The 27,901-nt window shown below is 47.0% G+C and overlaps 9 protein-coding genes across 9 annotated transcripts; 5 read left to right on the forward strand and 4 right to left on the reverse strand.

Annotated features, from left to right (window-relative positions):
- Window positions 1–126: 126 nt before the first annotated feature.
- On the reverse strand, window positions 127–2,620 carry F4822DRAFT_242218 (uncharacterized protein). Its single transcript, XM_051454314.1, has one exon. It carries the CDS (start codon window positions 2,549–2,551, stop codon window positions 293–295), a length of 2,259 nt encoding a protein of 752 aa, XP_051314103.1. The 5' UTR covers window positions 2,552–2,620; the 3' UTR covers window positions 127–292.
- Window positions 2,621–2,794: 174 nt separating this feature from the next.
- On the forward strand, window positions 2,795–4,398 carry F4822DRAFT_402540 (uncharacterized protein). The gene is made up of 2 exons (XM_051458028.1): window positions 2,795–3,096; window positions 3,166–4,398. The coding sequence occupies exons 1-2, from the start codon at window positions 2,946–2,948 to the stop codon at window positions 4,050–4,052; spliced, it is 1,038 nt and encodes a 345-aa protein (XP_051314104.1). The 5' UTR covers window positions 2,795–2,945; the 3' UTR covers window positions 4,053–4,398.
- F4822DRAFT_242335 (uncharacterized protein) lies at window positions 4,384–7,070 on the reverse strand. The gene is made up of 5 exons (XM_051454317.1): window positions 6,685–7,070; window positions 6,139–6,612; window positions 5,961–6,028; window positions 5,565–5,826; window positions 4,384–5,510 (listed from the first exon to the last, which is right to left on the reverse strand). Exons 2-5 carry the CDS (start codon window positions 6,430–6,432, stop codon window positions 4,671–4,673), a joined length of 1,464 nt encoding a protein of 487 aa, XP_051314105.1. The 5' UTR covers window positions 6,433–6,612; window positions 6,685–7,070; the 3' UTR covers window positions 4,384–4,670.
- A 2,765-nt stretch (window positions 7,071–9,835) lies between these two features.
- On the forward strand, window positions 9,836–11,320 carry F4822DRAFT_428952 (uncharacterized protein; the record flags this gene model as incomplete). The annotated part of the gene is made up of 2 exons (XM_051460998.1): window positions 9,836–9,878; window positions 9,957–11,320. 2 exons carry the CDS (start codon window positions 9,836–9,838, stop codon window positions 11,318–11,320), a joined length of 1,407 nt encoding a protein of 468 aa, XP_051314106.1.
- A 312-nt stretch (window positions 11,321–11,632) lies between these two features.
- On the reverse strand, window positions 11,633–14,042 carry F4822DRAFT_242408 (DNA/RNA polymerase). Its single transcript, XM_051454318.1, has 2 exons — window positions 13,795–14,042; window positions 11,633–13,694 (listed from the first exon to the last, which is right to left on the reverse strand). Exons 1-2 carry the CDS (start codon window positions 13,882–13,884, stop codon window positions 11,946–11,948), a joined length of 1,839 nt encoding a protein of 612 aa, XP_051314107.1. The 5' UTR covers window positions 13,885–14,042; the 3' UTR covers window positions 11,633–11,945.
- A 1,360-nt stretch (window positions 14,043–15,402) lies between these two features.
- Window positions 15,403–17,144, forward strand: F4822DRAFT_242448 (uncharacterized protein). The gene has a single exon (XM_051454319.1). It carries the CDS (start codon window positions 15,815–15,817, stop codon window positions 17,132–17,134), a length of 1,320 nt encoding a protein of 439 aa, XP_051314108.1. The 5' UTR covers window positions 15,403–15,814; the 3' UTR covers window positions 17,135–17,144.
- Window positions 17,145–18,587: 1,443 nt separating this feature from the next.
- On the forward strand, window positions 18,588–22,880 carry F4822DRAFT_242469 (uncharacterized protein). The gene is made up of 5 exons (XM_051454320.1): window positions 18,588–19,143; window positions 19,210–19,731; window positions 19,783–20,122; window positions 20,172–21,214; window positions 21,270–22,880. The coding sequence occupies exons 1-5, from the start codon at window positions 18,850–18,852 to the stop codon at window positions 22,716–22,718; spliced, it is 3,648 nt and encodes a 1,215-aa protein (XP_051314109.1). The 5' UTR covers window positions 18,588–18,849; the 3' UTR covers window positions 22,719–22,880.
- Window positions 22,875–24,456, reverse strand: F4822DRAFT_402552 (CI-B8 domain-containing protein). Its single transcript, XM_051458029.1, has 3 exons — window positions 24,358–24,456; window positions 24,116–24,222; window positions 22,875–23,998 (listed from the first exon to the last, which is right to left on the reverse strand). The coding sequence occupies exons 1-3, from the start codon at window positions 24,394–24,396 to the stop codon at window positions 23,503–23,505; spliced, it is 642 nt and encodes a 213-aa protein (XP_051314110.1). The 5' UTR covers window positions 24,397–24,456; the 3' UTR covers window positions 22,875–23,502.
- A 963-nt stretch (window positions 24,457–25,419) lies between these two features.
- F4822DRAFT_443388 (uncharacterized protein) lies at window positions 25,420–27,065 on the forward strand (the record flags this gene model as incomplete). The annotated part of the gene is made up of 2 exons (XM_051463103.1): window positions 25,420–25,811; window positions 25,872–27,065. 2 exons carry the CDS (start codon window positions 25,420–25,422, stop codon window positions 26,992–26,994), a joined length of 1,515 nt encoding a protein of 504 aa, XP_051314111.1. The 3' UTR covers window positions 26,995–27,065.
- Between the last annotated feature and the right edge of the window lie 836 nt (window positions 27,066–27,901).

Here is a 27,901-nt window from a genome sequence, read left to right on the forward strand (position 1 = left end):
CTGTAAGCCCACTAAATATCACCCCACAATGCCCCACGTCATATCTCATGTGCCGATGGAGAGAAACACTTAATAATCACTAGCGCATTTACTTCTGTACGTACTTAAATACGTATACTAAAATACATAAATACCCGTGAACCCGGTTAAGGTTGCCGATCTGGGCAAAATAGCGTCACCCTTAAAAACTGTCAAAAAGTATAGACCGTACAACCATGTATGAACAATACTGTACATTTTCTACCTTCTTTAATCACAGTATTAGTACAGCTTATGTTTTTGATGGTCGTATCTAATTTGAATTGAGGTGTCGCGATCCATCAGTCATTCCCGCCCTCTTACGCGCCTTCCATAACTTCTTCTGACCCTTCATAGCTCTCCTCGGCCTTGTCTTTTTCGACGCTGCTGACACCGTCGGCTTATTCAGTAACCAAGCATTCATAGGTCTACGGGTCGAAATGAATTTACCCTCGGGAGTATACACATCCACGATGGGCCAGTTAATTCTAGGGTCTCTCTCCTCTAGAACCGGACGAGGTTGCAGTGGTGAAGTCAGAGAAGGAGATTGGCCTTGGGAAAGTTGATTCTGATGAGGGGTAGAAGGAGAAGTGACATGACGATGTTGCTTTTTCCCATCCCCAGCGTCAGCGAAAGCTTCCAATTTCGCTAGTGCCGATAAGGGCTCCTGGGGCTGCTCCTCCCGTGGCGCCCACGCCCCGCCATAGAGCTCTTTTGTGCGTACTTGGGTAGTAATTTCTACCCAACCAACGCCTTCAATTAAGATATCAGTGGACAAAACGCGAAATGGCATTCTGTCAAGTTTCAAATCAGCACCATATTTCTGCATCAACGGACCTGAACGCTGTTTGGTCACATCCCATTTGAGCTCGAAAGACCCCGCTAGCTTCGTCTTTTCGCCCGTTCCAGGCACTGCAATGTTCTCAATGTTGATTTCATTCTCTTCGCCTTGGATCGAAATTGCCTTGGACGTGCTTGTTACATGGGCTTCCAATGGGGTGAAAGAGTATGCTAATATGATTGGCGCGGGTTCTCGCGGTGTTATACGAATAAACCCGCCAAGAAGTAAGGACCGGCCTGGCTTAATGACAAGTTGCTCGGGCGCCATTCGAGACCGCATAATCAAATCCCTACGACGCTCTTGCTTGACGTATTGCTCAAGACCGGTACGCTCCAAACCGGGGAGGTCAATTAATTCTCCCCGCCCGTTACCAAATGGGATTCGTATTGGTGACGCAGTTGTCCCTGGTAAATCAGAAACTAATGGCATTTCCGGATAATTCACCTCCTTACGCGCGGGTGGCAAGAGTGCATATTCGTCAAGCTCTCCTTCCTCTTCTATTTCTTCTTCCTCCACCTCTTGTGCTGACTCTGAATGGGATTCTGCTGGTTCCGTTGGCGCCGCTTCCTCGTTTGGAGTTTTCGCGTGCATATCAATGGTGATTAGGTGCTTTGGAGGTTTCTTGATCGTTTTGCCTTTCGGAAAGACTGCTTCGAACAGGCGACTCTTGCCAACATTCGCCTTACCGAGCATCCAACTAGCGCCGCCTTTTTCGTAGATCTCTTTCTTTAAATCCGGGATGTGCCAGCCCCGTTTTGCACTAACAGCGACCAGATTCCCAAGCCGCACGTTACGTCCCGTTCTCCCCAGAGTTTCCCGTAACACCTCCCGTAGATAGGGAAATAAGCTATTGACTTGCTTCTCAGTCGGCGCAAGTAGATCCATCCGAGTTATCACAAAGTTCAATTCGATTTTATGTCCGCCGTAGAACTTGCTAGTCTTAGCCCGACGATTCTTGGTCCGTAGAGGCATCAAGTCGAGAAATTGAGATATTCGTGGCGATAAGGACATGGGGAAATCGGCTGCGTCGAGGATATGGTAGACATGATTGTATTTATAAGGTGACTCGAGAATTGTGTCCAAAATAGAGTCTACCGAAGGGTGGTATATCGACTCTCCTTTACTATAGTGGTGTAGATTATGGCATCTATCGCATAAAGGCACCTTTGGAGGCGGCCGTTGTTGCGTCTCCGAGGGAACTAAACTCAACCCAAGTCCTTCCACGTCGACCCCTTTACTTTTAAGCATCTCTGGGTCAAAGTGCCTAAGCGCATCTTCGTATATTTTATCTTCATGTCGCGACCGATCGATCGATTGGGGATTGAGATATCGTTGAACGTTTTTGCGCGTTAGATCGTAGTAGCCCGGTTGATCGGGAGCAACGATTTGCGAAAACGCTCCACAACCATAACATTGCCTAGGTAGTTTTCGAGCTGGTGTTAATGGATGGATGTGACTACCTTGCAAGGGTATATCGCCGGCCACTGTATTGGTTTGCCCGTGCAAACAACGGCGTTGAACCGTCCATCGTGAAGTTCGTTGTAAAGGCGAGGATGGAATAGTCCTAGATCTCCGACCACGCGACACAAGATTGATGGAGGGGCATAAGAACAAAGGTAGTTCGAGTCTTCTTGGATGTTCTGCAATATTAAATGCAGTATGTAGCCACCTTGATGACAAGGGGCGACTCATCCTCGATGCTTTATAGAGACAGAAAAAGAGATAATCGCAAAATGCGACCGGACTCGAAAATAATGAACAAAAAAAGTTGAAAGTATTCTAGAAATTTTCTAGCCAGTGACGTTGAAGCCGAATATCCCTACCCCTGTCCCAAGATTTCCACTAACGATAAGGCTATCGATAAAGCCCGAAACCCCAAACTTCAAGGCTCTTAGCTGTCCAGGTACCTGGGTACGTACACGTCGCACACACCGACCTCCGTCAGCTGCTACGTCAATTATTCGACCCAGCTTGTCCAGCTGTCCTTCTATCTTCACAATAACAACGCAACCTATCCCGAGCTACATAATTGAGCAACAAGCCGGTTTTCTGCGAACATCAATTCTACAATTCGCCTCAGGAAAAGATGGAAGGCGCTCAAGCTCCCGAAGATCCAGCAGCGGCAAGGGCCGCGGAACAAGCACGTCTGCGCAAAGAACGCCGTGAAGCTAAGATTAAAGCTGGAGGAGCTGCACGACTGAATAAGATCACTGGCTTAGGAGGCGGCATACAACGAGGTGAGCGATATACCTTCTCACTACATACGCCCTTACCAGATCCCCCAATCTTCTAACAGACGTATCTAGATCCTCAACCTTCATCCGAGACACCACAAGCAACCACAACATCCTCCGATGCCACCACGACATCTACTCCAGCTGTCGACTCACATGGCGACCCGGAAGAGGTAGATATATCGCAGCACTACTACGAACCGAACCGCACCCCCCGCCAACAATCCGCCGACACATCTAGCGATATATCGCAAGCCCAACTACGTCAAATGATGCTCGACCTCAACGCTGGCAACACCCCACCACCCACAGGCGGTCCCGTACCCCCAGGTATGGAAGGCATGGAGCAAGATCCAATGATGCAAATGCTCACGCAAGTGATGTCCGGCGGCCCAGGCGGACCCGGTGGCAACCCCTTCGCCGGCACACCAATGGAGAGCCTCCTCGGTGGCCTAGGAAACTTCGGCGGTAACAACACCAGCAACATCCCCGGCGCAGTCCCAAATCCCATGCAACAAGCCCAAGCCGTAGCCACAAACAAAACCGCCAACCTCTGGCGTATCCTCCACGCCGTCTTCGCCCTTGGGCTCGGCCTCTACGTAGCCCTATCAACAACCTTCACCGGCTCCCTAACCGAACGCGAACACTCCGCCATAAACACAACCAAAAACACGAATGGAAGTGCACAGACAGAAGTCGACAGCATCGAGAGCGCACGCGCGTATTTCTTCTACGTATTCGCATCCGTCGAAGCCGTTCTCCTAACAACGCGATTTTTCCTCGATAAAAAACGGGATTCGCCCGCTGGGTGGATGTGGACAGTAACAGGGTTCTTACCTCCCCCTGTTAAGGGGTTTACGCAGCATGCGTTAAGGTACGGGCAGATATTGAGTACTGTGCGGAGCGATGCGTTGGTTTGTGTGTTTGTGCTGGGTGTCTGTTCGTGGTTCCGGTCGTGAGAGTGGGAAGACTGCTTGGACTAGGTGTTTAATGAGGTACATGGTAATTATGTGATGTGATGGGAGGTTGTTTCTAATAAAATCGCATGTATTGCGTTTATGCACCATCGGGCGTAATTATTTCGCAGAATAGCATTGTCGAGTTTTCCTCGTGAGTGACGTGATACCCCAAGAATTGGGCAGAGCTGAGTCTTCTATCACGATATCTAATTATCTGATGCCTATCTATATTCAGCGTTTTTACCGTATCTCACGATAATGGTGGAAGATCCATAGAAGCATTATAATCCCTTAAAGCCAATGCTGTTTCACTCGTCCTCACAAATCCTTGTCCTAGTTTTTTCCAAGTTAAGTGCGAGGCTCAAGATAGTAATTAAGGGATTACATTATAGTATATTAGACAAATTGTTACAGGCCGGTTTCCAAGTGTATACTTCCGAGCTATGTGTATAAATTGCCCTTTCTCATGCATCCAATTGTGTCCATTATTCTCCTACCCAATGCATAATATTTTAGAATAGATGCCTCCCAATTTTCATCAGTACAATAGTTAAAAACATAAAATAACAAAGCCTTCCAGAAACTTGCTGGAGACTTGGGTGTATGCCAAATAAATCATTAGCCTTCCAAAACGGATCCTAGTATTTTGCCCAACATACCACGGACCCTGTTTTGATTTTCTCCCACACACGTAAATACTACAGCAGTGCTAAAGGCAAAGACGAAGGTCTCCCTCCACTGCTTGTCGAGGTGATATCGTCTTGGTAAAAGCGTCGCTAATGCCCTAGGCGCCACAAAAAGTGCCAACTCTTTCCTTCGGGCTGCTTGCTCGATGAAAACGCTCCATCCACATAGGAAGCAGCCAGTCCCGACACAGAGACCTGAGTCGATAGTCCGTCTAGCCTTCGTATCCTTCCCTATGATATGCGGCCCGAGCCTTGTCCGCGCTAGGCAAACTCCATAGTAAAACAGGGTGATAAATGCGGCCAGGAATGAGGACGAGCGAGCCGCGGATAGAAATGCAGTTTGAATACCCTTCAAATCTTTTTTCCTAGCCAAGAGATTCAGGGGTAGGTAAGTGGCCATAGACCATTTGAAGGAACGGTAAAACCGGGACAAAGCGTGATATTCGCAAGACGGCCCGCAGCCCATATGTACGATCTCGCATGGAAACGGGATAGCCTTAATGGGGTCGCCCCATTCGGGCGGCCATTTGTAGTCCACACACATTGATTGAAGGAGTGGTGCCTGACCAGTCTCCTCACCATACCGTAGTTCACCCCCCTTGCAACGTTTGAGTGCTTCGATGAGACGCGAGTCGACGGCTGCAGCCGAGCTGATCCATTTCGTATAGGCCTTTGGTAGCTGCGAGGGCGAATAAAACCACGCCCACATAATAAGTGCGCAAGAACTCGCAAAGATCGTAGGGTCAGTCGACTTAGCTATTATTGACTCAGCCTGCGAGCGGTTAGCGATATGAATCCCCGCCCGTATTATAGGTGTCTTATATACCCAGGTCCACTTGTTTGCAGCAGTCCTGTGCTGTCTCCTGCGAGTCCACAACTCCCCAACTATCACATCAAGAGCCCTGGTCACGGCAAACAGCGTCATGTCCAATGTTCGCCCAGCATATCGTACAGTTTTTTCTTGCTTGGCATGTTGCGAAGCATCTGAGTCAACGAGAATCGTTTCTGAGAAGGCATCGCTCTTCTTCGACTGTAGAAGTCGGAGGCTTAGCCAAGCTGCAATAAAAGCCGAAAGCCATCTCGACAGCCTAGTTGGACAAAAAGTTAGCTGAGGACATCGAGTGATGATATGTTACTATATGCGCCAAGGTAGTATACTAATGCCAAGCTTTCCCAATGAAACAATAAAACATCTAAAAATGCCAGCGAGCTCAGAACTTGCCTTTTTCGGACCAATGTTGAAAGTTGGCTCGTCCATAAAAGCCGATTTAGGGCTCGACCCAGCAAAACCTTTGGCGAATAAGTTAGCTTCGGTCTTCTCCTACGCCAACAAGCGTTTACACGTTTTCTTTTTTTTACTGAGCGTGGGTGTGAGGCGATTTGGTTATGGGATGTCTTGCCTCTAGTAACGTAGTTCCGCCTACGAGTACTGCACAAAAAGTTGGAAACCTTTGAAGTTCTAGTCCCCCACGCACGATTCGTTGCAGGGATGCGATGAAGGTGTCGTGGGGCAGAATGACACTTGAAGCACCCTTGTTTTTCCTTCTCTTAGTTACATGCTGCATAACCAACGTTAAGAGCCTTGGTGTAACAGCAGAAGCGAAGCCTAGGACATAGGCCCGAATGAGAGGTCTTAGAAGTGGTGGTATGGACTCATCTAGTTTCCGCCGACCTCTTGGTTGGAAAGATGTCATTGTTACAATGCGATGGCTGTCGCGTATGGTACGCGACGCCACGAATTGAGAATAGGGATATTGGCGTTGACCTATAATATGATACTTATAGACAATCCATGGAAGTATAATAGGCTTTGACGAGTTTGCTAATTATTTCTTTTCGGAACGCCGAGATGTATTGTTAACTCTAAGAAATACCTAGTTTCGACTAAGAGGAAGTCCGATTTGCTACAAATACCTCGAAAAGGGGCAGAACGACCGGGTACGTACTGTAAATATGTCTATATTTGGAAGGATCCGAGATGCGGCGTCGTTATGTCCGTGTGTTTTAGATCTGTGTCGCTTTGAATAGAACGGCCCTGTTAAGACAATGGCATCTAGTATGTAGATTTACACGATGGGTGCCGCGGAGTCGGGTCTGATGAAAGAATCCGGAAGGAGGTTGCAACCGGGGGGTTATGCGCGCCGTATGATAGACATGACGATGCTTCTTCGAGACCGGTAATGAGGTAATCGAATGTATAATGACTTGCCTAGGTGCCTGGGTGCCTAGGTAATAAAAAACCACACCCGCACTTTGCCGTACGCTAGGTGTAAAGTTGGGTTACTAGTGTCCTTTGGCGATTCAGCCGAGGTGAACAAGCAGCAAGCAATGCTGCCCGAAGAAAAACAATATGGGTAGGTCTAGTAAGTTCCTAACTGGGATGCTCGTTCGAGAATGGTAGGGAATGTTTCGCCGAGCCAGCCACACTCAAAATTATTAAACTGGACTGAGGTTCATGCATGCATGCAACCCGCTGCTGTGCTGTATCGAACCGTGTAGGTCCACAAAGCTGTAAAACGGGTTAAGGGAACGCAAGAAGGCCTGAAGAAATCACAATAATCAGTAATCAGTTAGTACCCAAATTGGTCACCGAATTATTCCTGAAGATAGAGTATCGGAAATTTGGAGCCAACATTCAGGAACCGATCAACGCTATTTCGGCCGAGCTTTCGCCTTTCCGTCAGATCTCAACCTAGGAACGTAAGCAAAGATACCACTGTATAAACGGATGTATCCCGCATCTATGTAGGTTGGCAGTTGGGAAAGATAGTGTAGAGAACATACATCTACTAGGAGCTCTAGGCCATCCACAAAACAGGTATAGTACGCACGTAATCGACTAAACCCACACGGAGAGGACCCCGGTTCCCATTCATGGGGACCGCCGGCTGTATATGCAGTATATATTTATGTATGTAACGACAAGTCGACGGCGACGTGACAGTTGAATGATGGATCAACTGCGGTGGAACTTGGGTCGCTTGATCGCTCGCCTTGGAACGAATGCTTGCTTCCTTGGTTGATAGCTAGGCTTAGCCTGGTGATGTCAAGATTTTTATTCCTGCTTTGAACTGCAATAATTCTACCAGATTGAAAAAGAGATAGTGAAGATGTAGCTAGTGTAAGTAGTATTTTGCTGAATATTAGAAAGGATAGAAATTGGCATGTGATTGCACCTCGGACTTTTCCCCTGCCAAGCTAAGAAAAAAACAGCAACTTTTATTTTGTGAGATGGAAAGTCAAGAGACGTCGATGCAATGCAAGACGCCCGGACGCTCGAGTCAAGCGCTGGAAGTACCTTAACTAAGCTTAGCTCATATTAGGTAACGTGTTACGTGACACAAGAGAGAAGCAACAACCTTGTTAAGCGAGCTATCGTTGTATCCAATCACCCGGCTATAGTGCTGTGCTCCATTTTTCTGCATGTAGCTCGATCCTTCACCACCTTATGTCTGGTACCGGTGCAATAGCACATACATAACTCTACATAACAAGGTCCTTATGTCGAGAATAATTCGAGGCTATTCTTAAAATCAACTTGATTGGTGATTTTTAACAACATCAGGAAACAGAAGTTAAACCTGACTTTGAGAGGATTTATTATTTATATAGGGTTATTTAATAAGAGTATACTAATACAATTTTCTAGGTCTAACTAGCACTACTAGGTCAAGATGCGGATACCTTGCGCGCATATAAGTGGATCTATTAGAAGCTTTAGAGTCGTTAGAGGTAGATCATCGATAGGGTCATAACTCCAAATTCTCTCTACCCCTCATCTCATTTCACTACCGGGCACTTAGTCCATGCTGTGCTACCTTAAGTAATGTACCCAGGTAGAATGGGGTACCTATTAGGTTTAGCGTGAGAAGAAAAAAAAGGTTATAGTAGGAAGTGGCTTTTTTTCAAACGATAATATTGGCAGGTGACTTACTGAGAGACTTTGCGGAGGAAAGGACGGTGGTCTAATCGGTTCTCTCCAGCGAATGATGGCCGACTCCGAATAGTTCCTTCTCAGTTCTGCTCGTCATTCTCTCTTTTCCTCCGACCAATTACCTCGGAGGTGTTACACTACCTCGAGTAGTCTATTTTTTGGCAGTGTCATTCTTGCAGGTTTTTCCCTTCCAATTTCCCTTTAGCTGCAACCTGCACGCAACCACGCAACAAGCAACAAACAACCACGCCAAAAAGGTAAACCGTCGACTTACTAGACAGGCCGGCCATTCTCCGCAAACAATACCATACCTGACCTACATCTTACCCTTACCTTAACCTACCTTAGCCGACGCCAACCCCAACTTTGACATTCACCTACCAACCGCCTACTGCTACTGCTACTGCTACTACCTGACTACCTACCGACTACTTACTACTTACACCTACTTACACACTTTTATTTACACTTACTTCATATTCCAATTCTTATTCTTAGTATTGTATTGTACATTATGTTACCGCATGGTATCCACCCAGTAGTAATGTCGATCTTCTAAAGCTTGAGAGACCTCGGGCTGTACCGGGAGATCCCTCCCACTTTGCTTTTAAAATATACAAATTTCTACTCGATGTCGACGCCACAACCGCCATCCTCATACTCGGGAGCCAATACTATAACCCTTCCTGTCCGAAGATGTGCACGACTTCTTCTCTTTCAACTCCGCTACCATTCCTCTTTGGATCATTGACCCGGGTTGTAACCAAATAATAGCCTTGCCGCAGCCTGAACCGCGGTTTGTTGGTTAACGGCGATCCCTTCTGCAATACACCATAGACCAACCTCACCTCACTCCATCTCCCCGCTGCGGAGTCCTATGGCATTTCTTGACTATACCGTCCTGCAGCCAGGTCTCCATGTCACGCATGCCTAACGTATCCCGACGTACTACTTTTTTTTTTCTACTCGTCCTGCAAATCCCGACACGATCGTCATAATTCGGATCGCCAGCATTGTTAGAGCATAGAACGACGTTTTCTTGTCTTGCGCTTTTGCTCTTCACTTGCTTGTCTTTGAACCCGACGCATTCGCATACCATTACTCTCGCGATCAGATTCGTCACAGAAGCACCCATGAGCGCCGTGTGCATACAACGTCCCAGAATGGGTTCTTCGCAACCGCCTGACGGCAATATGCCGTTCGGCTGTACGTTCCCCCAGTGTTTATAAGCTGCAATTTGCCTCCAGCGACGTTTAGACCTTGGGAACTAACCCTTGTCTATAGATCATATCTCTGATCATATACCAGATCACGTTCCTGACCAAGACTTCATGTTTCTTAGACCTCCGACACCTCCTCCGGGAGACCCTTTGTTGAGCCACGACGATTCTAGACTATTAAACCTTTTCTTTGAGGATATGACATCAAATCAGTATCCTTCCTATGGTGAAGGACTTAATTATAGCGACCAGTGGATAAGTCAGCTTCCGCCGGCCTTCCTCGGTCATACCACATCTTATGGGCAACAGCCTCAACAGCCGTCAGCCTCGCCAATAAACGGAATACCCACGACTGCTTTTCAAGATGTTTTTACGTTCGGTCAAAGTATGATGCCGCCACCGCCGCAACCGCCATTACAACTTCAACATCCGCAACAACATCCACACCACGGTACTCCGACGCCCCATACGCCGATCGAACAAAACTCCCACGTAGATGTGGCCGCAGTTCTGACGTCTCTTCAACATGGACACCAAAACGGACATGCACCCGGCGCCAATGGCGCAAATCACACCCCCATGGTGCCCTCCCAGCACCCTGCCGCTCCCGCCGACCGAATGAGACCGCCGCCTCGAAATCATATCAGTCCCGATCGAAATAGCCCTGTTCGGCATAGACACGTCCCATCGAACGAAAGCGATACTCTGTTTGCCGACATGATGTTCGGCAACCCCCAAGGGTTAACAAGTCAACGGCCAATCGAAACACCCGAGTTGCAGTGGGGCTCTGATTCAAGCTTTGCTCGAGCTCAGGGTTACATCCCACCCGACCACGAATCCAGCGAACTCCTTGAACAGAAGCGGTTGGGTGTATTGAAGGTGTTCTCGATTAGCGATAGTACTACTACGACGAGGCCTTCGTCTCCTTCACAAAACGGGGAATCCTCGTCTCATTTCCGTCGCGATAGTAATATGAATGGTCATGTAAAAGAAGAATGCGACGCTGAGGCTCCTCCTGCTAAACGTCGCAAGAGCAAGAGCAAGGCGAAGGAAGAGGTCCAGGAGGACGTAGAGGATTTAACATACATACCACCAAAAGCAGTGGCTAGGAAGCGCAAGTCGAAGGCGGATCTAAAAGCAGCTGCAGAAACCCCTGTAGCTGCCCAAGAAGCTCCTGGAAAACGAAGGAAATCCACCTTAAATTCGGCAAAGACGCCACGTGAAAATTTAACAGATGCTCAAAAAAGGGAAAACCACATAAAGAGTGAGCAGAAGAGGAGAGGTGCAATTAAAGAAGGCTTCGACGATCTTGGTGAAATTGTCCCAAACCTCAGAGGAGGTGGTTATAGTAAGAGTGCTATGCTTTCATTAGCAGGGGAATGGCTCGATGCTCTATTGAAGGGCAACGCGGAATTGGAAAAGTTATGATCCCACGGGTGCCGCCGATGATGTTTTGATAAGTGTGTTCTCATAAGCGCGACGGGGAAGGAGGGCCGGGTTAGGAGACCTGCGATCTTTGCTTTTAAGCCCGGAGTTTACTTGGCTGGGGTCTGGGTCGCAGCGAGCCGGGCCATTGATGGATGGATGGACGAATAAAAAAATTTTGGGTGGTTGACCGCGGTTGGTGGTATTTTGACATTTTATCCATTTTTTTCACGAGCTTTTATTTTCACGGTGCATCTTTTCTGGTTACCCCATTGATACCTCCGGAGTTGTCGTTATATGGGAAGGAATGGACTACAGAGACTGGTACTGCGGGTGGGATTTGCCTTGTCTTCAGAGAGGGAGCGTAAAAAGTGATGACTTAAACGCAGGTTGACGGTCGATATACCTCATACTACTTTCTACCGCCGTCAGGGTTTAAACACTAATTTGCTATATTTAATAAACCACGTGAATGGATACAGCACATTCACATCGTTTTATTGTACCAAGATAATATTGATCTGAAGAAGTGTGCGTGACAATATAGTGGGTAGTGGGTATCTTGTATTAAACAGACTGGGGTATCATTTAGTAACTCCGAGATATAAACAAGAGCGGGCGAGAATATTCAATCGCCAATGCTATGGAACCTCTCATGTGCAGGCATGGCGAAAAGCGGGATGGCATGTCCGCATAGATGGCACCTTTGGGATTCCTCTTCATCTTCCCAAGTATCTGCATCGGGATCTGATGATACTGTTGGATTTTCTATTACCCCGACATCCTCGTCCCATTCCCCTTCTTCTGCCTTATCAGCATTCTCTTCGGGATGGACGGTATGCGTAGAGGCAGGAGACTCTTGTATATGTGTAGGGTCATAAACAGTCCATTCGCGCAGTTTATCCTTTTGTGTTCGGAACATACGCGAGATATCCCGACCTCCTCCATTTCCATTCTCGTTAGGGTCTGCTACCATCACCATGTTTGTTACGCAAATATTGATCAGAGCCAGGTTCCATCCCTGTCGCTCTGGGTTCAAGCGACGGAAGATAGGTAATAAGACTTCGGAAGCTAGTTTTTCGGCAATGGCTTCAATGCTTTCATCTCGAAGATTCAGGACGAAGCTGGGTAGTGGCTGGCTGCGGGAGTTGCGGCTGAAGCTCTCTGCGGTCGAGTTGGAAGGGGTGCTATTGGGTTTTGGTCGGCAACGTGTGGATAGGCGGAGGGTTTTGGGGTATGCGATCCAGCGCTGCTGTTGACCGGACTGCGAGGCGGGATCTGAGGGATCAATTTCGTCCGTTGCAGTAAGATCAATACGCATGCGTCTAACGAGCGAAGTCGCAAGAGCATGTAGTTCGCGTGTGATTTCGCCGGGGGTGTTTAATGGCTTCGACATGTACGTATTTTCGATACTAATCTGTGTCGGTACATCGCTCGCTTCTTTCACTTCGGATGTATCGACGCCGTGTAACAAGTTCCATACCTTATCGCCGCTGCCACGTTCCGCGCCAGGGCGGTCAAGAATGCGTTCTAGTAGGTCAGCTGACATATCTGGGTGCTGCCGGACATCTTGCACCGTTACTTTAGCTCCTATCTCTAAGTCATGCGAATCACCGGTTGTGTCCTCAGAAAGTACATAGTCTTGGATCAGCTGCGCCATACGCGAGCCAATACCCGGAATTTGGCGTAACTTGTGGCCATCGACGAAGTTCTGGATGTCGGCATCACGAAGGCCGAGAAGAGCGGTCTGATTCTTAGGTTTGTTCACACTACCGGCGAGTTTAGCGAGGACTTTGTTGGTGGATATACCACCGCTGGATGTGTAACCAAAGTCCTCTTCTAGTTTGTGGCGTAGATAACCGGCCAGGTGCGAGGCAAGTAGTAAGCGTACGTAGAGGGGTTCGTCTAAAAGTATTGAGACATTTTTCGCTTCTACGGACGGATGGACACATCCGAAGAACCGAGTGGCGTCGAAGCTGAACCCCTTTTCGGGATCCTGCCGAGAGAGCTGGAAGAATGAGTCCTGTAGGGCATTGCGATTCAATAATTCTGCGTTGTACGCAATTACGTCCGTAACGTCGAGGAATACTTCATCAAGGCCTAGACGTTCTACCCGGCCATTCCAAGAGTGCGATCTTAATACTGACCACAGCTTCTTGGAGGCGTCGCGGAATGGCGTTAGGTCCTCCCCACTAATAATCACAATGTCCGGACAAATCTTCTGTGCCTCGGAGATAAGCATCAGCTTCTTGACGCCACGAGCCCTAGCCGCATAATTGCAGGTTGCTAGGATGCTCTTCTGCTTTACACCTAGCGGTAACCCCTTGAGTGTTGGGTTGGCATTTTCGAACACGCTGGCATAAAAGCAGTCGTAGTCCTACACGTCATATCAGTAAACTTATGGCTTTGAAGGAAGATCTTAGTATATAACGAAGATAGAAAGTATATTCAGAAATATTGGAGTGAAATTTACTCACAAAGTGTAAGATGACGCGGTCGTCGTTCCTCTTAGGGGCTCTCGTGACGATCGGCTTGGCTCGTCCCGACGTCAGCGCTGTTGTCCTCATTTTGTTCCATTTTTAGATAGGAACAATCACGCTGTCAAATATTTGTTATTTGTCATTTGACAGACTCGCGGCTGCGGCACTCAGCCATATAGAGGCTGATATCTTACGTATGTGATCTAACTTATAACTTCGTAAAGTTGTTGGATCTTATGAGAGAGATGCTTCGTTGCCTATTTCAGTCGTAGCTTACCAGCCACATAATGGCGGGATATCCACCTGCACGGCATTATGTAAGTTGATGTGGCTTGATACTAAAGGATAAGCTAAAATTAGGTAATCCACTGTCTCTCAACATCCACTCAGAGTCTAAAAATTCCCCAACATTTGTCATCCTCCACTCTTCACGATTTCAATTACCTAAGGCAACTTTTCGCGACATCTGCAATTACCAGGTTCTATTTTCTCTATCTCCCTTACTTAGCTCTAGTAAATTTTTCTGTCGCCTCATTTTAAACAATGTCCCTGTCGCGTTGTCAAAGCTCCAGCAAGGGAGGGGGGATCTTATACTATGGCCCGCGGATGTTCTCATCCCCGTCCCAGCAGCACGGCTCGCTGGCAGCCAAGAGTAATATTTGAAACAAAATTGAACAAAAATAACCGATTTCCCCATATTCGGAGAAGAGAAGAAATTAGGTTCCCAGGAGAGACCAAAGTGTTTTGAACAACTTGTCTTCTTTTTCTAGGGAAAAAGGGCACAGATCCATATTAATCGTTGCTCAGAGTGGAGTCGTCACCAAGTATACGTTACTCACTAGAACCAGATGCTTGTACTGGGACGGGACAATAGTGAAGAGGTGATGTCGTCATTAGTGACCTCCGTCGGGTCTCCTAGTTTTCAAGGAAATTTGATATCGTTGTCCAGTGGACGAGGTCGTCGCAACAAAATTGGCGTAGCTGGGACGTTGACAAGATCAGACAGCTCGCGTCCCGACAAGAGGGGCCTAGAGGATAAACAGCCTGTTGAGATGGCTAGGCACTCAGGCGCAGCTCATAGTCAGCTGGTCTTCCTAACATGCATGCTAGATGTCGACTGTACGGTCGCGATCCTGCTTCTAGATCATTGTTTTGATATTTCACCGCTTCCATATTCTCAGCCTCCAAACTGAGTGAAACATTATATCAACAGGGTACATAGTAATGTTTCCTCCGAAATGCGGGGAATACATTTTCGACGTCCACCAGAAACCCAGGGAAATAGGCGCCGGAAGAAGCCAGAGGCGGCAATCCTATACGCGATGTGGCCCGTTAGCCGACCTCGCTATATTTGCCATTGGCTATACTTAGCCAGGATTATGCAGATGAACAAGGGTACGTCGGCGCTTGCGTCTTCATCATCCCTCCGATCCCAAGGCCTCGTCCCTTTTTATAGCCAACCAAGACCCCGACCTTGGACGTGACTGCTGCATCTCACTCTTGCAGCTGTCCTACGACTGGTCAACTTTAGGTCCTTTTTCATCTTCCAGCTCCAATAGTGTCTGTGGCACGGGGTTTTTGGTCACGTTTTTCTTCTCTTCGTCCTTCCCCCCTCTTCTTACGCTTTCTTCACACTTAGGTCGTTGTTGGTTCACTTCGCACTCTGCATTAGTTCCATTTCATAAGCGCTGGATTGATCAAGTTGCCCTCCCTTTCTTCACTTCTTGTCGGGTCGTTTTCGGTCTCTTGAAGCCAAGGGGTTTTGCGTCGTATTGTATTATATAGCCGCTGTGCTCCTTTCTAACGCCATTTATCACACGTTTCTATCCACTTCTCCTACTCTCTATATCCCGGCCGGCTGGGAGGTTGTTCGAAAAAGTCCTCGTCTGCTGGCAGCACAGACCGAGTGGCATAACTCAACAACCTTTCTTCATATTTCCTATCTTATCAATCTCTCCGTAGGACATTTAAAGGTTGGATCTTGGTAAAAGAAAGACTTCACAAAGTCTTCTTCACCATGACGTGCCCCGAGTCATCCAAGAGACCGAGGTTGTCTCTTCAAACGAGACCCTCGCCAGGACCAAGCGCTAGGTCCGCAAAGGCCTTCTCAAACATGGATCCTAAATCACCAACTTCCTTTAATACCCTTACAAATTTATATGCAACTGCTATTGAAAGATCGACGCCGGTCCAGTCGACGCCTCTAACAGCCATCAACCTTCTTCAGCCTCTAAAACTCCAAACTAACACGGAAGCTCTAAAGGCCCACAGGCCTAGAGTGGAAACGCCGCACACCGCAGCCTTGCCGGATACTCCGCTATCTGCGAATCCCATCTCTCCACCTCAACAGATGGATATGGTATTTCCGAGTACCATGACAGCAACTCCTCCTATGTCTGCTGGGCCAGTTGAGTCATCCGAGCCTAGCAAGTTTACGTTCGCCCCCGCCGACTCGAGCAAACAGGGATTTCTACGCTCTCCTACTCAGACACGCCGCCGAGTGATATACGCACCTTACGGATCACCCGCGAAAGCTCCGTATAGCCGCGACAAGTCTCTCCATAGTATATTACGCAACTCACCTTTGCCCCCGCCGAGCGCTATATCACCGATGTCTCCGAGGAGACAATCACTTCGATTACAAGAAAAAGCCGCTAGGCACGTAGGATATGTATCTCCACTAACTCAGACTATTACAACCGAGAAGTATACCAAGTCTCATATCGACCTCCTTGCCGATGAAGCATCTCCTTATACGCCCTCTCCAAGCGCGGAAGACTCCGAAATGCTACTCGATCTTGCAATGGCGTATACGGGCGATGAAACCCGTGATGGAGGTCAGACACCAGGGCCTTTTGAGGAAATGCGGAGGCGCATGACACAACTTGGTACAGACACACCAATCCACTCACCAAGACCAGATGGAATACGCAAGCGTAAGAGAAAGGACAAGAAGAGAAAGTGGGTCTGGACAATCGGGCAAGACGATGAAGAGAATGAGAGTGGTGCGATAGCCGCTCTTAGAGTGGCCACGGAGGCCTCAACTCCGGAACCCGTGACCGCAATTAAAGTCAGCGTTGAACCTATTAGTTCGGAGCCGGAGGCATCTTCAGACCGAGAGGATATTGAGATGTCTGATGCGGGTAGTATGCTCTCGAGTAGGGCTACAACACCCCACAGCGTCGATTTAGATATGAAAACTCCGACCGTAGTTGCACCGAACAAATCGCTTCCGAAACTAGAAAGGCTAGGGTCTACAGATCTTATTGATCCCGAGACGGGTTCTAGGAGGGATACACCTATTCCTCCGGATCTAGTGGTCGCTGACCAGGCGTAATTGGTTTAATTATAAGATATTAGAATGATGGGCGATGGATTATATTGGAATGGATATAGTTGTTACCAGAACCAACATGTTGGTCTGATTTGATGTTTATATAAGTACATAAAAAGGAGGCCGCAATTAAATGCATACCGCAAGGTGCATTATATGGGTGCATTGGGTGGTCTTTTTGGTCATGGTTAGCATAGGCGTTTTTCGATACCATCGCATTGTGTTTCCAATTCTTGGTTCCATAATAAGATTACATGAGGTTATGATGGATATGAAAATGCATATGATTCAACACTAGTTTCGTCTAAATAACCTACCCACGTGAAAATAAATAAATTGATTAAGTGCGGACTTTGTAGTAGAGTGCTAGAGAGATATAGCAGTCTTCAGCTATCGACCCACGAAAGTCTTGTGGAAGCCTACAACAAAACCGTAAGCCAGCCTCAAAAACACCATCACAAGGTTTATATCTAGATATTCGCAACAGTTAAACCAGATCGGGAAATCCTTGCGATTCTATCCATGTATTCAAGATAACAAGAAACTACATGGATGCTGAAGCAGCAAGCCAAACCCGCAAGTCTCGGTTCATCGGCTTGCAAGAAAACTGCTTACGATGTAATCTTGGATCGGTGTTGTGAGTCTAGATGCCAAATGACGCAAGCTTCTATGTATCCTTGTTGTAGATCAGCCTGTGCTTCTCCCCACTCAGCCCACGTTACCATGTTCTCACTCGCTAATCTGCCTATCGTAGCTATTTTAAATTTCTCTTCTAGTTGGCTAACCTGATTAAAGACGAGTTGGACGAACAGGCAGATGTAATGATCGTTGGTGATCGGTGGTTGTCTTATACTAACAACTCAGCGTCCACGCGTATATAAGCCTCGAGGACCAACATATTTATTCCTATTAAAGGTATTTGATCAATAAGTTATAAAAAGAATATATGAATTCATGAATATGTTACAAACACCTGAGGTATCTCCGATGTTGAATCAAATAACACGAGGCTCAGAGATCTCCATCCAACATGGTATCGAAAAAAACAAGCAATATGGAAATCGACCCAGTTCGATGGTTCGCATTTTTTTTGCTTTCCCTTGGCTTTGTAATACCTAGCAAGGTGACATCGTAACTTCCTCGATGTGCGAAGCGGATGCGATGAACCGGAGTTAAAGTGGACCATTAACCCCTGTCGTCCAATACCTTGGAAGCAAGATGGCCGAATTGGATAGTACAAAAGCAAAAGTACCTGACTCTACAAAGAAAAAGGGCGCCCCACCTACGTCATACACTCTCACACTACAGCACGATTCATCTACACTTTTTTCGTTCCCATTTCCTAGCTGAAAGAGGAGAAACATGTCGGGAAATATGATGCAAACCTGCCAATCCAAGAGCATATCTTTAGCTTAGTTCAGACAGTTTTGATAGCTATGTAATCAACATATCTAACCGAGTCTCTTTTTCAAGATCGGTTTCCTTTTAGATAGAAATCCTGGTTTCCCATTCTTTTTCCATCCTCCCCTCGTAGCCTTAAGCTCTTATTATAACTTTTCCTCGAGTATTATTGCTTCCCAGTAGCTGTACTCGTAGGGGTGGAAGGCAATTCCTTCCGATTTTCTTATACAGTACTTAGGTAGATCATTCATTATTATTATACCCCGTCGGAGTAACTATTGTATGAATTATACAGCTTTTGTGTAACACACCACGACATGGCTTCGGAGCAGCAGCACCATTACCCCGGTGGTGGTCACTATTCTGGCCTCAACCGAATCCCCAACATTAAAGAATTCGTCGCCAGCCTCGACAGGGAGAAGAAGGAGCGAGACGCCAAAATCGACTCTGAGCTCAAAGCGAATAAGAAGAATGGAGATATTACAGAGCACAGAAATGAACTTGAGAAGTATAAGGGTAAAGGAAGAATAGTGACGGATCCCGTCACGGGAAACCAGATTACTATTGACGATGTCAATACTGATTTTATGAAGGCTGCGGAGGAGCCTCATGTAAGTCTCAGTCACCCTATCTTATATAGGAGAAATTATAGTGTTCCTAATCAAAACTGTGAATAGCTCTCCGTACCAAACGCAAATCTAGGGAAAGACGCGACGGTCAAGACAGAAGCCACTCAATCGGGTGAAGAATACAGAAATGCGCAAGATATAACAGCACCGCCAGATCCAATAGCTACAGGGGCTACATCGGACGTACCGATTCATGGCGAGAAGACCAATATTCTCTTCCACCCCACGCCATCAGTAAGCTATGAGCCAATGTACGTCATCATCGAACAGCGGGCGACGGTATTATGCGCTTTCGTATTCTTCGCCATCATTTTCATGGGCAAGTTTTTTGGTGGCAGATTGTTGGGCTTGATTCCACTCTCGATCGTCGTCTCATCTGGAGTCTTCCTATGGATGAAGGACCTAGTTCGACGAGGCCGAGATATTGAGTGGTCAAGTGAGAAAAAACGTGGTGAAACCGCTGTCGCCAACCTGATTCCTGAATCTGTGGAGTGGATGAACACGTTGCTCGGCATAGTATGGGGTCTCATTAATCCTGACATGTTCGCCGCCGTAGCTGATACCCTCGAAGTATGCCCTCCCACACCCCTCACCATCCACTCACGAAACTAACGGAAATAGGACGTCATGCAAGCATCGGTCCCTGGAGTCATCGAAAACGTCAAAGTCGCCGATATCAACCAAGGCAACAACCCGATCCGAATCCTAAGTCTACGCGCTCTTCCCGATAGCCACATGAAGGAGCTTAAGGATGAGATGCACAAGGAGAACCAGAAAATCAAGGATCCGGAAGAACTCGCTGCGGATGAGGAGGGTGGTGATTATTATAACTTGGAGGCGTCTTTTGCTTATCATGCGAAGCCCTCGGCGGAGTCTGTTTCGGCGAAGGCTCAGAATATGGGCATGCAGTTGGTTTTCTACCTTGGTATCAAGGGTTTATTCGGAATTCCGTTACCTATTTGTGAGTATCTATCGTGCATGGTTTCGAGATGAGTGCTAACGATATCCAGGGGTCGAATTAATCGGCCTAGTAGGAACCGTCCGTCTACGCCTGCAAATGACACCCGAACCCCCGTTTCTCAAAGCTGTCACCATAACCCTCATGGGCGTGCCCAAAGTCGAAGCAGGCTGCACACCTATGATCGAGCGCGGTGTCAATATCCTCAACCTCCCTGTGATTTCCAACTTCGTCAACTGGGCCATCAAAGCTGCGGCTAGTATGTACGTCGCGCCGAAATCGCTCACCCTCGACCTCGCGAAGATGTTATCTGGTGACGATATTCAGAAGGAGACGCAAGCTTTGGGTATCTTGTTTATTCGCATTCATAAAGCTGTCGGGTTATCTAAGCAAGATAGACGGGGTTCAGAGGGAGGAGGATCGGATCCGTATATCACGGTTAGCTTCTCGAAGTTCGGCAAGCCGATGTATTGCACACGGGTCATTCAGGATGATCTAAACCCTGTGTTTGAGGAGAGCTGTGCGCTGTCTGTTACGCCGGATCTGATAAAAGCAGATGAGCAGCTGTCGATGGAACTCTGGGACAGCGATCGCTCGAGTGCGGATGATGTTGTTGGGAAGGTCGAATTGTCGCTGCAGAAATTAATTCAGCACCCGGGCAAGATGTACCAGCAAGTTTCGAAACTGCGCGGTGTTAAGGCTGATAGCAGTATGCCGGGCGAATTGCACTGGGAAGTTGGATATTTCGGCAAGACACAGTTCCGTGCTGCGCTAAGGACTGATGGGAAGGATCTTGGCTTGCCGAAGGAGATCCGACATAATAAGGAGTTGCAGGATGATAAGGGCGCGATTCAGAATGACCAGGAAGATGCTGTGGTACATACGCCTCCTGACCCGCTATGGCCTTCTGGTATTCTGAGTGTGGTTGTGCACCAGATCGTTAACCTGGAGTTGGCCAATGTAAAGGGCTCCGAAGGTGGTAAAAGGAAGGGTGGGAAGGAGTATGAACCCGCTCGTGATGCTGGTGAGATTAAGGAGGAGTCGAGCAAGAGGTTGCCAAGTGCTTATTGCACTATGCTGCTTAATGATGAGTTGGTAAGTTTTCATCCCATTCAAGACTTGGTATCCATCTGCTAATGAATGTCGCCAGGTCTACAAAACCCGAACTAAGGTCGTTTCCTCCAAGCCCATCTTCAACGCTGGTACCGAACGATTTGTCCGAGACTGGAAGTCCGCCATTGTCACTGTTACGGTTCGCGACTCGAGGAACAGACAGCATGATCCGATCATTGGTGTCGTCCCCCTGAAGATTTCCGACCTCATGCAAACAAGCAGCCAAGTCACGCGATGGTACCCCTTAGACGGTGGCATTGGCTTCGGTCGTGTCCGCATCTCCCTACTATTCCGATCCGTCGAGCTCAAGCTCCCTCCATCACAGCTCGGTTGGGACGTCGGCACATTCGAATTCACATCAGACAAGATTACCTCCACCTTCACCGGCTCCGGTAAAGGCAAGGTTAAACTACGTCTACGAACAGGCGGTAGCTCTGCAACAGTAAAACGCGAGCAATGCGCCGCCGTAGACGACACCCTAGAATGGAGTATCAACGGCATAACCAACAACCCCCGCCCTCGTCTACCCGTCCGATACCGCTACCGCTCCCCTGTATTCTTCGAATTTCACCTCCCGGGCAAGCGACACGTGGAGTACTTCGCCGCCGTCTGGCTGCAAGAACTGGTCGATGGGGAAGATTCCGATTTCGACATCCCAGTGTGGAAATGCGATAATGCAACCCGACTTTCGCAGAATTTTATTACGCCCACTAATTTCAACACGGTACCTGATTTACGTATCGAAGAAGTTGGTAGGTTGAAGTTTAGAGGCCGGTTCAAGGCTGGCACGGATAGGGATCACTTGCGTTTTGTTAGTGATAACGACTCCCGCGAGACAATTGAGACTTGGGAAGCATGTTATGCGGAAGGTGTGAGGCGTGAGGATGTTAGTCGCGAAGTCCCGCCTGCAATTCAGAAATTACATGATGATTCCCTCACGCACGCTCGTGATGTCCTAGCCAACGCTCCTGAAGAGGAGAGGAGGAAGTGGCTTTCCAAAGATGGAACGGATTGGACTGGTGCTTTCGGTCAGGACCCCGCGGATTTAATGACGGGCCGTGAGGGTAGAGAGGAGACGGAATATGAATCTGATGAAGATTCTGAGGATGGACCCTCGAATGGCAAGGATGATCTCGGGATCCAGGATGGTACCAACTCTTCTCCTGTGCGTGAGAGTTCTGATGGACGGCCTAGCACTGCGACTAGCAGCGGTGCGAATGGAAGTGCTTTAACACAAGCTACTACTACGACCACGACCGCGACTACGGACTCGGGGCGGAGTAAGAGTAGTAAGAACCCAATTAAGCAGTACAAAGACTATCGAGAGAAGAGCCGGGACTTACACCGCCAACACCGCGGATTAATGCAATGGCGACCGTTGCGCAACGCGCAGTTTGCTAAGGACGAAGCTAAGTATGCCATTCGTCGGGTCACGCATATGGGAGCGCTTAGTGGGCGACAGCCGGATGTTGAGACGGAGGTGTAAATTATTTCTTTTGTTTAACTTGGATGAAGGGAGGAAATGAGGGAAAAGGGTATGAAAAGATACCCAACAGACATGGAACTATGGTATAATATTGTATACTTATTTATTTTTACTTTAGTATAGAGTGAGCTACGAAATCAAAGTACATCAACTCATTTTGCAGCGTTTTCTAGTGTAACTTGCTCACATCTTTCTGTTCTCATGTAAGAAGTGATCATCGAAAATAGCGCTCAATTACGGCAGATATTGATGTAGGCCAACAAAATAAACCATGCACCTTTAATATATAAGGAGGCCACGGTGAATAGGAATGTGGTCTGAATTCAATCTTCCTTGACGCAAAATTGAGATAAGCCATGGGGATCAGGGCAGAATATCTCAGAGTGTATGCAAGGTGACTTTCGTCTGGTGTAAGAGGTTGAAGTAGGGTAAGGGAGAGGAGGGAGAGGACAACAAAAAATATGTCGTCTTCGTTGTAAGTTGAATTTATTCATTTCCTTTTTTCATTCGGGTCCCGGTGTGCAGGTATCCTGCTCAGGCGAAGCTCCCTTTTAGGAGGCCTGGTATATACTTCCTTTCTTCATATACATTCCATCCGCGGTTATATGCGCCTGGTTGTTTCGTATGATACACGTCTTATGCAATGGAGCGACGATTCAAACGTAAAGAGGCCGTCTCGGTAAGTCATTATCATTCATTCCCATCCTTTTTCCTTTTCCTTGGCCTCCTCTCTTTCTGCTGCTATTGTAAGTCTCCTCGAGTTGGATTTTTAGGGCATTTTTCATCATTGATTCGCCATCTTAATAGCTTCTGCCTCTTGGCGTGCCATGGCCATCATTCGCTCCTCACGATTCTTATCATCAATGTATTTCTTGACAATAGCGCGGTCGATAGCCGCCCTTTCGGTACGCTCTTCAATCTGGCGCATCTCCGACCGCTCGTCAGGCGTGGGTTGAACAAGCGAGGCACCTGTTTTAGACAGGAATTCGGCTAGAATCTGATCTGAGTGTACGTCCTTCATATCAATCGTGACGACACGTTCGTTCTCCTCGGGTTCGGGCGCTGGGTGCTCATTTTCCGTGCTCGAACGTGGTTGTTGGGCTAGTGGTAATGTGCTTAACTTAGTACTAAGCGCCGATGGGGCGTCAGAAGATAGTGCTGCTTGTCGGAAGTATATCGACATTTTTGCTGGTGCTGATTGGTCTAGTGTTCGGTTTACGATCATTGGAATCGCTGGGTTCCAGAATTTAAGACGGGGAAGGCATGTCTTCCAGAATTTCCTGTAGGTGGAGGAAGAGGAAGAGGAAGAGTCAGTCACAAATGGTTTCCCTCGATTGTGAATTGAATTCTCGGGAAGAGTGTTGGAATGGTGCATGGGATAAGGCAAAACCGCATACCTAGGGCCAAAGTGTCCATTGTTCCACTTCATTGCAAAATCCATATGTATTCGTGTGATTTCAGGTGGTAATATTGCCGCCCCTGGGCCATGCCGTAACGCCAATATCTATATCTCAATTCAGATTAGGGCTGAGGTGCTCGAAGTCGGGTTAATGATGCGAAATACCTTCTATAGTGTAGTATTAGCATAGTTGCCTCAAGATAGACTTGTTCAATAAAATGAAGATAAAGGGAAACTTACGGCTTGCAATATGTTCATCCTCTTTCCTGGATTAACCATCTTGACGACCGTCCTGCGAGCTTGACTTGGCTCGCATTCAAGTTTTCAATAGTGGCCGGCGCGAAGATCAAAAAAACAAGAAGCTAAGCTGGTTGGGTACCCCGTGCAATTGAAATTTCGACAGACCCTGGTCAGTGCGGCCCGACTAATGATCCGGTATGTATACCATTAAAGTGGAGCTATCACCCCCTTTATCAGGTGGCTTTCTAAGTACTCTGCATGTAGACAACGCCACGATAAACCGGAAAACCCCTCATATTTTTACTTTTCATGCTAATTCTTTTACGAAGAAGGATCTCTCAGGTATATAACTCGGAAAGCTATAATTATTTGAAGGTGAATATGTTGGATCTTGCCGTTCCAGAAGGCATTCCAATCGACTAGGTCGAACCCATAATAGGAGATTCAGTCAAAAGTCTTCTCGATGGACTCTCCAACACTCAAACTGCACCCAGGTTACACTGCCTGACGGCCGGGGAACATGTCGATGACCACGAGATACTGACAGCACTCAATGAGTCCGTAACAATGCAAGATCGCCACGTCGTTGCCGATTTAATCGTTCGTGGTTGATGTACGTGGGCGGTCTCAATGTTTAGAGCCAGGTATTTCCTCGTGGCCTTCATTGTATGATGTTAAACAACTTTGTATTCTGTATGGTATGTATTCTGGATGACAATCCCAACGTTGGAATAGGGGAGCATATTCAGCCGTTAAGTCAGCCGCGTGTCTTTGGAACACCAAGTCTGACTTACCATCATGGTTGTTTCAACTTAAGTCATGTTAGTGACTGAACTTGCCAGCTCAGAGAGACAAGAAGATACGTCAGAGCTAAATACTAAGATAGTGACAATATATGTGAAAAGTGCGATGAAGAAATATATATATAAAAACTACAGACGCGATCTCTCTGTCATTTCCGGCATACTCCTTAATCTACAGTTTCAAATCAAATTACCAATCAGTACTTTAACTATTAACATTCACAAAATTGAAGATATACCAATACCACTTGCACACACTATGTCGGATTACCGCCATATTCCCGAGGCCATATTTCGGTCTGCTGGTGTAGATCGTAATAGGTTCTATGACAATACTTTCGCTCTTCAAGAAATGCTTCTAAAAGAGGTTAAGGATGGTCCCCAACTTATATCTGAGGAACCATCTCGTGATGCCAGGCTACTCATTGAAAATATGGACGACGAGAGGGAGAAACTTAATTTAGGAGAGAACCTCTTAGATTCCTTCGCTCTGATATTCGCACAACGAGGGCCTAGAGGGGTTACTGCGACTGCCATGAAGCGGACAAGTGAAAATCCGGACGAATACAAAATTTTCGTAGCCACGAATGATATTAGAGACCAGTCTGTCAGTAATCTCGCTGCCAGTATTGAAAGTTGGTTCATAGGAGCGTGACCACAAGAAGGCCGGGAGAATGCCGATGAATCTATTATTGATTGGGCTAGCCTTAGGAACAGTTACTGGAGAGGTATCCTCCAGTATTGTTATCTTAGTGTCTACGATATCTTACATACGACGTGGAAGGGCGAACAGGAGGACGTCTGGAAAAATCTCCAAGAAGCTAAGGGGCGGATCAAAAAGCCGGGTGGATCCCCAGATCGTACCCGCGAATCCGGGGCAGCTACAGATATTTTACAAAAAGTCATAGAGCATTTGGCGACGCACTTTTCTACTGAGTCAGATGGCAATGCCAACGACCTAACTTCAAACTCGGAGGAAATTGATCCTAACCGCAGTTCTCAACGTCGCGCTAATACAGGATCCATACCGTTGCAATTTCTAGATACTATTACAGGATTATGCTTCCAGTTGATAGGACTATATGAACCAGAAATGGGGAATATAGTTAGAAATTGCGCAAAGGATTCAGATCCGCCTTTCTCCGCGAAGGTACGTGAGGATTGGAGAGGGATGCGACTAAGAAGGCCGTGGTGGGATGAGCTAAAGGAGCTTATATACAGGCTTGCAAATTATCGTCGAGCGTGGTATGATATAGTTCGGTTCAAGCGTCATCACAGGGGGGAAGCTTTGAGGATACTGTACGTATCTAATATAGGCGCTATGAATGCAGCTATCCTACCGGAGACTACTGAAGAGCTGCAGGTAGATCGCGAGGGGGTTTATCCCGCTGAACCGTCTCGCCACGACATGGAGCCTTCAAGATCTCGAAGCACACCCATGCTACACTGTGAGATGAAAATACTTGATCTCATCCTTAGCGACAGACAGAAAGGGGCGTTTTTCAACTATATTGGATGTAACGAGGGGCCTTGCTGGCTTTGCTACCATACTTTTAAGTATATGACGTCCAGGTTTAAAACGAGGAAATCTCATTTGAAAGTATATAGTTGGATACCTCCGGAGTTCCAAGGAAGCCACGAACGTCAGGACCAGTTTGCTCAAGTGTTGAGGTTTTTATATGAGCGGACAGAGGAGCTGGCAACGGTACTAGAAAGAGCCGAACCTCGGAAGGTTACATCAGATTGCCCTGATTTGGCCGTGGTTTTTAAGTCTCCGATGACTGGATCGATGCTTCACCTCGAATCTGTGGATGGCGATAAGCGTGGGAGTTGATAATGGGATGCTTTACTGATGTACTACTAATGAGGCTCGGATAACACGATATTTTGGATATCCAACCAAGCACCTAGATGTTTAATAAAAAAAAGTTTGGTAACCTAAGCTACCGTGGTATTGTGAGCATATAAATAATATTACTTTCGACCTACTTGACGTAGTTCAGAAATGCTCAAACATGCCGAGATTTTAATCACACTTTATCCTAGTCTGTATAATTATATTTCTAAGATTTAGTACCTATTATTTTCCTCTATACCTATTTAAAGAAGCCTTGGACCTCCTTTTTTGCAAGAATGAAGGAATGCGAAAGTCCGCCAATAAGTATCTTTCTCAGTATGAAAAGATACGGGAGACATCCGTACCAATTATAATATACCAGAAGATATTCAGATGGAGTTTCAATAAAATCTTCGGATAGCTGGTGGAACAGGAGACACAACCAAATCTCGTTCAAGCTCTAGCCATGATAATATCAGAGTCTAACTCAATAGTAGTAAGTTACAGCTTATCGATAACTAGCCTCACAACAAAGCGAGCAGCTACGTCAATGTTAATTCGATCTCTGTCGTGTCAATATGATATGACTTGTAGGTTTTATACTGTCTTTGCTTCCATAGCCATCTTTGAATGACACTCAAGACAAGTCAACGTTACGGTTGGCTTGAGCCAACCCAACCACAGTAGCGCCGAATCATCAACTATGTATTGAGGATTGTAGTAATTTTCTCAATACTAGTCCGTGATAGTATCGTGTCTACGATACATATCATAATCCATAATACTAGGGCTGGGATAAAAGAAATCAATATATTCCTACAGAATATTACGTTATTTGGGAATAGTATCTCCGGCCGGCCACCGTGGCTGTTTCAGCTCAAGTCACCATATGCACTGAGACGTG

Source organism: Hypoxylon trugodes (genome assembly GCF_022578975.1).
Source record: "Hypoxylon trugodes strain CBS 135444 unplaced genomic scaffold F4822scaffold_5, whole genome shotgun sequence".
NCBI classification, from domain to species: Eukaryota; Fungi; Ascomycota; class Sordariomycetes; order Xylariales; family Hypoxylaceae; genus Hypoxylon; species Hypoxylon trugodes.